The sequence below is a fragment of the Betta splendens genome, chromosome 22 (assembly GCF_900634795.4).
Source record: "Betta splendens chromosome 22, fBetSpl5.4, whole genome shotgun sequence".
NCBI lineage: Eukaryota > Metazoa > Chordata > Actinopteri > Anabantiformes > Osphronemidae > Betta > Betta splendens.
The window spans coordinates 2,564,597-2,577,521 of NC_040900.2; the positions used below are offsets into that span (position 1 = coordinate 2,564,597).

Sequence of the window (12,925 nt, forward strand, 5' to 3'; positions counted from 1 at the left end):
ACTGCCAGCTCCGGAGAGGACGCCGTCCCAGTCCCTGTTGGCTCCGGAGATGACGCCGTCCCAGTCGGCTCCAGAGAGGACGCCGTCCCAGTCGGCTCCAGAGAGGACGCCGTCCCAGTCCCTGTTGGCTCCGGAGAGGACGCCGTCCCTGTTGGCTCCGGAGAGGACGCCGTCCCAGTCCCTGTTGGCTCCGGAGAGGACGCCGTCCCAGTCCCTGTTGGCTCCTGAGCGTGACCTGGCTGGGACAAGGACGTGACTCGACTAAGCTAGGCCCTGAGCGTGACACGACTGAGCTGACTGAGACGTAGGAACTGGTGTGGCTGCAGGCTGGGAGTTGCAGGGCCTCACGCAGGGCAGGTTCCCTCAGGATGAGAGCGGCTGCCTCCTCAAACAGTTGTTCCCTCGTGCCCTGGTCTGCTGCCGAATCAGCGGTGTTCATGAGGTGGGCAAAGAGGAACGCAACCGGGGGAGAGCAGTGGAGGTGGATCCGCTGGGCGACGCTGTCTGGGATGCCTGCTATCGACGTGAGACAGTCGGCCAGCGGATCGGAGAAATCCTCTGCCGGGGAGGGGAGTCGATCGGAGACCGTGACCGCGGTCTCTGGACCTAGGACCCTGGACCCGTGCCCCCGCCGACGTCGTCCGGGGCGGGCAGAGATAGCGGCATCTGGGGCTTGGGCTGGAGCCGATGAAACGGCGACAGGAACGGAGACGTGAACCGCCGGAGCGGTGACAGAAACGGAGACGTAATTCGCCAGGGCGGTGACAGGAATGGAAACGTGAAGCGATGAAACGGCAGCAGGAGCAGCTGCGGAGACACGGACAGACAATGCGCGCAGAGCTCGTGCCAAATCCCTCCGCATTAATTGGAGTCTGTCGAAGAGTGCCTGCACTCCGGGGTACTCACGCCACCAGAACTCGTCCTCCAGAATCTCGATAGCGAGCTTCACTAGGTGGAGACGGGCATCCAGGCTGGGCGCTTCCGCATATTTCTTGGCTAGTCTTTGGAGGTCCCCGCGGATATCCTCCGGCAAAAAAAGAAGAAAAAAGAAAAAAAAAAGAAAAAACAAAACGGTCACTGACGTGGACGGGGGCTGGGTCCAAGTCAGACCAGATCGTTCTGTCAGGAAAAGGCAGAGAGCCGACCCAAATGCACAGTGCTTAGACGATAGACAGGTGGTAAAGTTTAAGAGTTTTATTGCAGTTTTCGTTATCACAGACAGTCCAGGTCATGCACGGATAAACACAGGATTGAGGTACAGGAGGGATAGGCCTGATCGGTTCCAATAGCAGGCGTGGGTCAAAAACAGGAGGCTCAGATTTCCAAGTCCGAATCGACAGGCTAAGGCAGTTCCAGTAACAGGCAGAGTTCAGCAACAGAGACAATGGGTTTACAATACCGGTCAGGATCAGACGCGAAGCGATAGTCAGGAACACGGAACTGGATCGGCAACGGGATAAACTGAACGAGAGAATGCTGGAAGGTGAAGTCATGGATTCAACGATCTGGCAACTGGCTGTGATAACTGGCGGTTGTTAAATACCCAGGAGTTATGATTAAACTAAGACAGGTGTGTGTAATAAAAACCGGAAGTAAGACTAGAACTGACAGTGAGAACAGAAACCGGAAAACCAGAAACTACAAACAGGAAATGAAAACTGGAACCGAAACATGACGACATGGATGACAAACTAAGTCCTTTCAAAATAAAAGCAGAACTAGAACCGGATCGTGACACATAGATGCTGTCGCGCTCGGAATTAAGTGTAAGTTCAACATGAAGCTTTTCCTTCCACTGTGAACAAGTATGAAGAAGAGGCCAAGAAGGCCTTAGAGTTGGCCATCAGCAACCACACACAGATAAAGACGCACATCGACCAGCAGAAGACTGTTAACGATGCTTATCAGAAGCAGGTTGATTCAAATTATTTTATACAGTATAGTGCTTAATCACAACAAGGTTATCTTAAGGCACTTTACAAAGTAAGGTTTAAGATTTTACACAACTAAACCCAACAGATCCCACATACAGCAAGCCTTTAATTTGACAGCAACAGTGGAGAGAAAAAACTCCCTCTCTAACAAGGAAGAAACCTCCAGCAGAACCAGGCTGGATGTGGGCGGCCATCTGCCTTGACCGGGTGGGGTGAGGGGAGAGAGAGAAAAGCACAGCAACAACAGAGCACAGGCAGGATGGTGGGACCAGAGACTGGACACATGCAGGACGGTTGGACCTGCAGCTGCCCATCAAAGACACAAAACTCTGAGTTCGATGATACCTGTAGATGAGGACAGAGTGGGGGAGAGAGAGAGCGGGGGAGAGGCACAACTACTGGAAAGAAAGAGACAAGGTTAGTTAAGCATAGAACAATGAAGGGAGGTTATTAAACAGAAGAGTTAGAAGGAAACAGAGGAGCTCAGTGTATAAACTAAGTCCCCCAGCAGTCTATGTCTATTGCAGCTTAACCAAGAGAGGGTTCCTTGTGACTAACTATCATTGCCAGGTTTTAAGCCTGATCTTTAAGGTGCAGAGTGTGTTAGCTTCTCAAACCTGAACAGGGAGCTGATTCCACAGAAGGGGAGCTTGGTAGCTAAAAGCTCTGCCTCCCGTTCTACATTTAAACACTCTAGTAACCACAAGAAGCCCAGCGCTCTGAGAACAAAGTGTTCTGCTCGGAGTATAAGAAACTATGAGGTCTTGAAGATAAGAGGGAGCTTGATCATTAAGTGCTTCGTAGGTGAGTAGGAGTTTTTTAAATTCTATCCCACATTTTGCAGGCAGCCAGTGTAGTGAAGCTAATGTAGGAAAAATGTGATCTCTCTTTCTAAGTCCCATCAGAACTCTGGCTGCAGCATTTTTAATTAGCTCTTGGCTTTTAAGGAGCTGTTTGGGTGTTCTATGAGTCAGGAGTTACAGTAGTCCAGCCTAGAGGTAACAAATGCATGAATGGATTTTCTCTGCATCGCTCTGAGAAAGGATGCTTCTGATTTCAGCTATATTTCTGAGGGGAAAGTAGGCGGTTCTGGAGATTAGTTTAATGAATGATGTAAAAGAGAGATCCTGGTCAAACATGACACCAAGGTTCCTCACAGTAGAATCTGAAGCTAATGTTATGCCATCCAGGGTGGGTCCATCTGACTCAATAGTGTCTCCATGTTAGGCCCAACAAATTTGATGTTATCTGAATTTAGTTGAAGGAAGTCTTTTAAACAACTTTAAATTTTGACTAGTTGATCTGTTTCATTTGGTTCCAAAGACATATATAGCTGAATATCATCTGCATAACAATGAAAATTAATAATATGCTTCCTAATAATGTCACTTAGAGGAGACATGTATAGGCTGAACAGAATTGGACCGATAACAGAACCCTGTGGTAATCCATAGCTAATCCATAAGCATGTGGAGGGTTTATCAAAAACAAAACAAAAACAAAAACAAACCAGAATCTGTTCAGCAAATAGGATTTGAACCATCCCAGTACTGTTCGTTTAATTCAGATTTTATGTTCTAGTCTTTGTAATAGAATGTTACGATCAATTGTATCAAAGGCAGCACTAAGATCTAAAAGGACAAGGACAGAAACTAATCCATTGTCTGAAGCTAAGAGAAGATCATTAGTGACTCTAACCAGAATGTCTTCCTGGATGGACTCCGTTTAAATCGTCCTGTTACATCTTCTCCTACTTGGAGTCTGCTACTGTTAAAAAGACCTGGCCAGACAGCAGAGCAGGCTGTGTTGGTCGTGGAGCTGGCCTAGTTGTGACTGACAGCCAGGAGAAGCAGGTGAGCTTCAACAGATGGGAGTGGAAGGATAATAATACACCTGGGCACAAAAGTACAGCTTTTTTGTTTGTTCACACAGATATTTTGGAGTGACACCATGAACATGGGTACAGTAGGATCCTGTATGTCTTTCAGAGCGGAGCCTGGATTGGTCACGACAGAGACAGAAGGAACATGGATCCGGACTAATAATATCACTGATGCGGAACAAAAGTGAGGCCTGAAATATCAGTCTGTTATGAATAAATTTTTTTTTTTAATTGATTGATAAATAATTTGTTCAAGATCTTGTATGGATGGAGAACCAAAAGACGTCGGCTACCTGGGAGAGGACTTTGGAGCTACAGTTTATAGCATCAAAAACCCCTGGAAGACTCGTTACGACATCCAGTGCCAACAGATGGAGCACCACTGGGTATGAAACACCATCAGGCTAGAAGTCAAACAGAAGCATGAATGTATCTGTTAGGGAAAAAAAAAGTTTTTTGTCTGTTTACATTTGCTATAATGAGTGTAGTCCAACCGGTGTAGTTCACTAAACAGCTGATGCAGCCATTTTGTAAGTCCAGCTGTTGACTTCTAGTCCTCACAACACTGGGTGAAGGTCAAGGAAAGACTGTGGTTCTGGATTGTTAAAAGAAAAAATAAAGAGATTCTTGTTTCACACACAACTTCTGCAATAAACTACTGTAATGGAAAAATTGTACTTTAATGCTCTTGTGTTCATTTCTGACTCTGTACAATAACCATGCATTCTGTACTTGTTGATTAGACCCAGAACTGAACATTATTAGACAAACAATCTATCTTCCTCTCAAGGTTCTGTCGCACATTAAGTGCTGACATCTAATGTTGTGTTTGACTGACCGATTGTTTATGGCTTGTGTCTGCCTTTTGCCCCTGGTCTCTGGCTCCTTTCTATCTGATGCCCCACCAGACCCAAGGCTGTAGACCTTGTGTATTCCCTGTGTAATGTAAACATCTTCACCCACAGTGTGATAGGAAGATTCCACCAGGTCCCGGGAGAGAGGTTAAAAGGCAGAGACAACCTCAGAACGGGGTGATCTTTGCATTATACCTCCGTGGTGTATGTTCTGATCTCCCCAGCTGGCTTTTTATTTGCTTTCCTCATTACTTGTTATTTTCTTTATTATTTCAATAAATCGCACAAAAGGACAACTCTCTCTCATCTGCCTTTATTGCAAAATTTCCACCACAGAAATTGGCGTCTACGAACAGGATCCCGCGGCAGGTCGTCTGGACGGCGTGATCAGGGACGGCGGTCCTGAGGACTAGGCTCGCTCAGCCTCCAAACCTCTACAGCAGTTCTGAGTGGGAGGACTGCTCACCCGTCTGGATCGCCTCTGACGAGATCCAACGAACTCAAAATCCAACCTCTACTCTGCCCGGTGAGAGAGATTCCGTTTTGTTGCGACTTGTTAAGGAAAAAAAAAAAAAAGAAAACGGGTTTGAAATTGGTTTCAGGTATTCGGGTTTACTTGGCTCTGATCATTTGGTTTAGGGAAAGTAAAGCAAATAACAATTAATTCTAAAACATCCGCAACTAGACTAAAACAAACAACGACAAAAAGAAAATATAACTAGGAAAAGAGATAATAATATTTCTAAAACGACTATGTGGCTGAAAACATCTAAGATATAATAATTAGGACCAAACAATTTTTTTTAATTAAAAAATTTAATATTCGGGTAAAAATTAATTAGGTCAAAGTCTGCCCTGGTGGCCGAGACGGTGGTTGCTAAGGGTTGGCTCGTGGGACCGAGCTTGTTTTGTCTGTACTGAGGATACAGACCAGTGTGCAGATCTGAGCGCAGTCCAAAGGGAGTGGACAAGGAAATAAAAGACGGCTTCTGAAATACGGAGCGCGTTTGCAGGGGGAAGTGGTTTTGAGATACGAGGGACCCGGGTCTTAGAGGGGCCTGACGGTGAGGGACCACTTCCGAGAACCCTGTCGCTGATCTGAGCGGTTCCCTTTCTACGGAGACGTCCGTGGAAGAGAAATTTCGAAAAAAGGTTCCGGCCGGAACACACAAAAAAGTCTAAGGCAGGAAACCGCCGGGACTCTGAAAGATGGGTTCGGGGCGATCTAAGTCTCCACCACCAGACTGCAGCATTACAAAAGTAAAGGTAATTAAAAGTAAAAGGTAAATATGGTTATTAGTGCGTTTCATGTTTCCATGAGTGGGAAACTGGTTATAGGTTCAAAAGGAGAATTACGTAGTGTAAAAGACATATGCACCTTTAAAAGATTTGAAAGAGCAAAACATCAAAACTAAAGCCCTAAAAGAAACAAAAGAGTGATGAGAGTAACAGAAAAAAAAAAAAAAAAAAAAAAAAAAAGGAGATAACAACTCTGGGGAAGAATTGTTTGCACTCTGCCACACCACACGCACACCACACACACATCATGTCAAGATCAAATGCTCCCATTGTTTCTGCTCTCTATTCTAATGCAGAACCGAGCGCGATGAGGGTAAATCCGGATCTGGACTCCTTTTCCACCATCAGCAGAAGAACCGAAGGAGAAGAAGCGCCGACCAACAACCAGAACAGGGTGGAAGCTCTGACACCACAGCAGCTGGAGGACACAGACCACAGCATGGACGCCTCACAGACTCCACAACGTCTGCAGCCATCACGTTCTGGGCTCATCAGATGAACCAGCTACTACAAGCATGTGTGTCTGACACAGACACCTGCTTATGACAATCAGCAAAGGAAAACAAGGACAGAGCAACAGCAGGGAAAACGTGCTCTGACACAGACACTGGTTGAAACAACAGGAGAGGCTTCAGACGTGATCGGCCCAATAGAGCTGCATGCGAGGATCCAGGAAAGGTCTGTCATCAAGGAACAACTGTCCCATTGAAAGGCTTCACCCACTGGCGCTCACATCAGACTGATGGTTGGGGAAGGAGGAAGGTGACGGTTCCTTTTCACGTGACGTAGAAGACGGTACCGCAAACACACACACACATTTCCACACACGCAATGAAGAAACACGCTTACAGCTGATACACGCTCAAATTCATGTTCATGCTTATCTGCTCGCAATGAAGAATCGCTTTTTGCTTAAAAAAATCCCACAGAGTGATTTTAAAATGATGACAAACAGCTAAATGACAACTGCTGCATGACTTTGCAGTCTGATGGGTTCAAACTATTTTAACTTGCAACAAATTCAGTAATAAAATCCTTCATGTTTCTAAAAATACTTGTGCACAACATAGGTTTGTCTGGCCAGACTAGAAGACTATAGGAAACAAAACAGACTATAGAGAAAACAAAACAGACTGTAAAAAAAAACAAAACAGACGGTAGAAAAAGAAACAAAAAAACAGACTATAGGAAGACTGAGACTGACTGAAACAGACTATTAATGACTATTAAAGGGAAGACGACTATTAGAGAGAAGTAATAATAATTACTGTACGTACCAGACTATTAAAGAAAAACTAATTATTTCACTGTCTTGTGCAACATCTGACAGCAAGACACCGTAACATTCATTTTTGCTTTCAAATTTATGCCCAGTTAAATTTTTATGAAGAGATCTCATGTGTAGTTTAGGTATTTGATTGATTTCCACTCCAGACGGAGTGCAGGTTACGTCTACAGACATTCTAAATAATCCCTCTTTTGTTGGTGTTAACTTCAGCTCAGCTGTGCTCTTATCATTGGCTGCTGAGGGGGGGGGCTGTAACTGAGGCCCTCACACAGGCTGCATCACAGCTTGTTTATGATTTCACACACACACTCAAACTGACCTCAACTTCCCTCTTTTGGGATGAACACAGGTCTGCGCTTGCGATTTCTTTTACTAACGAACAAAAAGATTTTTGATGTTTATTCTACAGTTCCACACGTCCCTCTGTGAAAACATGATGGAGACAGATGCAGGATGTGGGTCCTTTCGTGAACAGATGTCAACGGGGTGGAGACTGGTGAACGACTTCCGACCCCATGTGACGTATTCACCTACTTTGCATACTTTTAGAAAACTTCTTTTTATTCTGCCCGTTATGTGCAGCAAACAGTGAACTTGGTTCCCCCACATTCTAATGACACACTACATGCTTTTGTTTTTATTTTGATTTTTCAGAGGACGCTCTGACCCAACACTCAGCCTTACAGGAAGCCCTGCTTCCCTGTGGCTCACACACAGACATGATGTAGGTTCGATCAGAGGATGTGAACCAGTGGTCATCACACCTAAATCTGACCACAGACCATGTAAACAACAACACCCTCTTAAAGGAAGCTATAGATGGCGTTACTGCAGACACCACTAAGCTACTGAATCATTGGATGCTACAGGCCACAAAGAGAGCCTGTCTAAATTACACTTTGTTCAGACAAAGGTTATTTTCTGGGTCATTGTAAATACAGCTGATGGCAAATCCATCTCACCCAACAGAGTTGAAGCAATTTGAAACCTGCCTAAATCGTGCACGTAAAAACAGCTGATATCTTTTCTAGGTCTTTGTTCTTATTGTAGGACTTTTGTTCCTAACTTTACTGTCTTTGAGGCCCCACTCAGGGTTCTGATGCAGACGTCTTCATCGTCCACTTCTTGTCTCACGTGGACGTCTGAGGCTGACGTTTATTGACCTCATGCTTGCTCTTCAGTCGGCTCCTACTTTGGGTCTTCCTGATCTGACCCTACGCGACCTTTCACTCAAACAGTGGATGAGAGATCAGGTTGTACGACTTCTGTTCTTTTGTCCTCATTCTGTGTCTTTGATTCTTTTGGAAAACATCACATCTTTCTACAGCCAGATGGCTTAGATACAACACCACCTTGCTCAACATGCTGAAAATTACTATCAAGAGTCCGTCGTGAAGTCTGGCGCTTTGCAAAGACACTGCTCTGCTCAGGCTGCAGAGTTGATCGTATTGACTGAAGCTGGTAAACTAGCAGAAGGAGAGACTGTTACCATCTACAGACTCCACAGATGCTTGTCACACGTTGGTTCTCCTTGGAAGCATGGGAAGCTTTGAAGTCTGATTGCAAACCTATCTTACATCATGATAAGGTTCTGCTTTGCTGGACGCTGTCCTGCTGCCTACAGCTAATGCTGTTTGTAACTGTCCAACATCAGTGACGACTTTGTTTCTGCCGACATGCAGCTGCAGACGCTGCTGCGAAGGTCGCTGCCCAACAACCCCTCCCTCTCCTGATCCTTGTTTCCTCTCCTGATCCTTGTTTCCTCTCTCCAACTCTCTCTATCCTTTCCTTCCTCATCTCCCTGTGCTTTAAACATTTTCTACCTCACAGGAACGCAGACTCTGGCTGACGAATGGTTCCACCTGTAGCCATGGAGTCTGGTTTGGGCCTGATGGAAGCAGTGCCGCCCAAACACCTTTTTCCCCACAATTCAGATTTCCCAACAGGTGAAAACAGTCGACAGGACCATTACACCATCCAACCAGGGGACTGGGCGATTGTTAAGGACTTCAGGAGGAAGCATTGGGACTCCAAACGGTGGCGAGGCCCCTTCCAGGTCCTTCTGACGACCAACACGGCTGTGAAGATCGCAGAAAGAGCGACTTGGATCCACTCCAGCCACTGCAGGAAGGTCCCGGATCCGACAGACGACCCTCCATCTACATCTACACCACACGAGAAAACCACCACTGACGAAAAGAACTGAGAAGGACGACCCTCGCTGTGCTCACACACGCACTGAGGCGAGGCTGCGTTGACCATTCAGCTAAAGGTGTGAGCCAAGCGCCGCCTGAAGCTGCGCCGGTGAATCACACTATCAGACCATACATCTACACACACGCTCCTGAGAAAACACACACACGAGCACCCTTGAGTTGCCGACGCTGGACGACGTGTAGACTCTTCACATCACGGGAGTGACAGTGACTCAGAGGACATTGGGAGGAAACCTGGCGGTGATAACGAACCCCAAGTGTCTCTGTGATCAGCTGATCACAACCTGAAGAACTCCAACGAACTGTCAAGGTGTCAACAAACAGGTTGGAAACAATCTAACGCTACTATTCAACAGGAAGAAGAAGACATTGATTGTGACCCTGTTGCTTTGATCCTTATTGTATGTTACTTTAATATTTGCTCTAAATTGTGTGGTTGATTTACATGTATGCCTCTCTGTGATTTTATCCACTATTTTTGAACGAAAACATTTTACGATAAACATATCTAGAGTTGTTTTCTACTTGATTCGCACTTTCACATAAATTTTTATCTTCCACTGACGCAAAATGACATCCACCAGACGAAACAAGATAAAAATGATTGTCATATCGACGATGACAGCAATATGCGTGGTCACTCTGACATTCGCATCAACCGAAGACACTCTTATCCACTGCACACCAGAGTCACCCACAAATCGATCATGCTTAGTTTGTGCCGTTAGAGACCTGATGACCATGACGGAACAATTGCCCCACATAGCGAAGACAACATGGCAGAATAGAATGGCCTTAGAGATGTTATTAACAAAGATGGGAAGTGTTTGTGTCAGGTTTGGTAAAACAGGCTGTACCTTTATTCAGGATGATTGAACATGAACTGATTGAAATCGCTTATAGGCTTATTTCCCTCTCTTTCCAGAAGCTCATACTCAAGGGTTATTCTAGTATAACTACCCACAAAAACAGCTCACAATCTTTTATCCCTACGCCATTTACATCTTTATAAGCAATACATTTAACGAATCATTTTTAATGAATGCTTTATTACTACAGGATGAATACCACGATTGACAATTTTTATTTTTTAATTTTTGATTAATGTGTAATCAAAAGGGGGGAATTGTAATGGAAAAATTGTACTTTAATGCTCTTGTGTTCATTTCTGACTCTGTACAATAACCATGCATTCTGTACTTGTTGATTAGACCCAGAACTGAACATTATTAGACAAACAATCTATCTTCCTCTCAAGGTTCTGTCGCACATTAAGTGCTGACATCTAATGTTGTGTTTGACTGACCGATTGTTTATGGCTTGTGTCTGCCTTTTGCCCCTGGTCTCTGGCTCCTTTCTATCTGATGCCCCACCAGACCCAAGGCTGTAGACCTTGTGTATTCCCTGTGTAATGTAAACATCTTCACCCACAGTGTGATAGGAAGATTCCACCAGGTCCCGGGAGAGAGGTTAAAAGGCAGAGACAACCTCAGAACGGGGTGATCTTTGCATTATACCTCCGTGGTGTATGTTCTGATCTCCCCAGCTGGCTTTTTATTTGCTTTCCTCATTACTTGTTATTTTCTTTATTATTTCAATAAATCGCACAAAAGGACAACTCTCTCTCATCTGCCTTTATTGCAAAATTTCCACCACAACTACTAAGCAGTTACTTCCCAAAACGGCTGCAGGACGTTACTTGTTGCTCGTGCCTTGGCATCAAGACCCATGAGCTCAGCAGATACTGAAGGGTGGAGTCATTTACACAACTGTTCGCCCCCTTTGTCTCTGATACAACAAAAGGAGGCAAACGAGTCAGTGCTGCAGGACCTGCAGGCACGATGGCCAATCTACTGGGAAGAAAGTTCTACATTCCAAGGTTTTCCAAGAGTTACTTCAGAGATAATGGCCTTTTTCAAATATTCAGACAAGGTATGATTCTAAACAGAAACTCTATCTCAATAAATAAAGCTGAGATTTTGTTTTTCTTTTACTATTGTACTTTTATGTAACTATTTCTGGCTTTATGCTACAGGAGCATCCAAGAGACGAGTTCTCCTGAGTTTAGCGCTGCTGAATGCTGTTATGCTGACAGCCGCTGTTGTTCTTGGGATAAAATGTGAGTTTATATAAATAGAAACTTCATGGCTCAGTTCATTAATTAATGCATCTGCTGCTGTAAATACTGAAGAATCGTTCAACCCTGCTGAATTATGACAGTTTGATAAAAGCTGCTGTATTAGTTGCTGTGTATGAAGCCTGTTTTTCCTCATGTGTGGTGGCTTTTACTGGAGTTGGTGGCCACAGTGTGCATGTTATCTGAGTCTTTATTCATCTCTTCAGGTGCCAGGGTCAAAGAGCGCTCCCTCCACGTTCCCAGCTTAGCTGAAGTGCAGCTGGTGAATGCGCTAAACAACCTCCGCAGCAACTACAGCAACATCACTGAAGCTGCAGACGAGGCCAAGAAGACGTTAAAGACGGTCATCAACAACCACGCACAGCTAAAGACGCAAATCAAGCTGAAGAGCGTCATCATTGACAATTATCAGAAGGAGATACAGACACTACGGACAGAGAGTAACCAGCTGCAGTCCAACCTGACAGCTCTGGGTGAGACACAGATGTAAAATAAAAAGAAATGTTTTTCTATTAGAAAAAGAAAGACACCTGAGGTGACAATGAAGCCTTTCTTTCTTCCAGAGGGAACCTGTGGTAAATGTCTTCCTGGATGGACTCTGTTTAACTCATCCTGTTACTTCTTCTCCTACTTTGAGTCTGCTGCTGCTAAAAAGACCTGGACAGACAGCAGAGCAGACTGTGTTAGACGTGGAGCCGACCTGGTTGTGATCGACAGCCGGGAGGAGCAGGTGAGCAAGAGTAATAATTCATATTTATATTTATAGTTACATTAAAATGTACAAATGAGGCTTTATAATGTTTCACCTTTTGTTTTGCAATCAAGAACTTTGTGAGTGGAAACATAAAAAGTATGAGAAGTTACCCTAATCAGTGGGATAACGGAGTGTGGGTCGGTCTCACTGACATTGATACCGAGGGGGAATGGGTCTGGATTAATAACGTCACGGAGGTGGAGAAAAGGTGAGAGCTGCATATTCTGATTTTAAGAAGTCAGAACTTGTTTTTCTGATTGAGTCCTCACGGCTTTGGTTCCTCTAAGGTACTGGGCGTATGGGGAACCAAACAACCACGGACGCCACGGAGAAGACTGTGCAATCGTGGCTTATAGCTCATACAGTCCATGGCAGACACGATTCGATGGGAAGTGTCACGAGCATTTGCTGGCCTGGACGTGTGAAACGGCAGCACAATAAAGCCTGGACACAACAAGCACCTGCTGGAAAGTGTGTCAAATAAAACAGCTGTGTGTCAGCATTGCGTGTCTCAATCTGTGGCTACTGTTCCTCATTATTAATAATAACAGCACACATTCA

General features: G+C 45.0%; 1 protein-coding gene across 1 annotated transcript; it reads left to right on the forward strand.

Moving 5' to 3' along the window:
- Positions 1-1,225: 1,225 nt before the first annotated feature.
- LOC121201988 (CD209 antigen-like) lies at positions 1,226-12,879 on the forward strand. The gene is made up of 9 exons (XM_055506053.1): positions 1,226-3,787; positions 3,867-4,000; positions 4,073-4,202; positions 11,277-11,405; positions 11,509-11,592; positions 11,817-12,083; positions 12,174-12,340; positions 12,436-12,572; positions 12,652-12,879. Exons 4-9 carry the CDS (start codon positions 11,315-11,317, stop codon positions 12,803-12,805), a joined length of 900 nt encoding a protein of 299 aa, XP_055362028.1. The 5' UTR covers positions 1,226-3,787; positions 3,867-4,000; positions 4,073-4,202; positions 11,277-11,314; the 3' UTR covers positions 12,806-12,879.
- Positions 12,880-12,925: the final 46 nt, after the last annotated feature.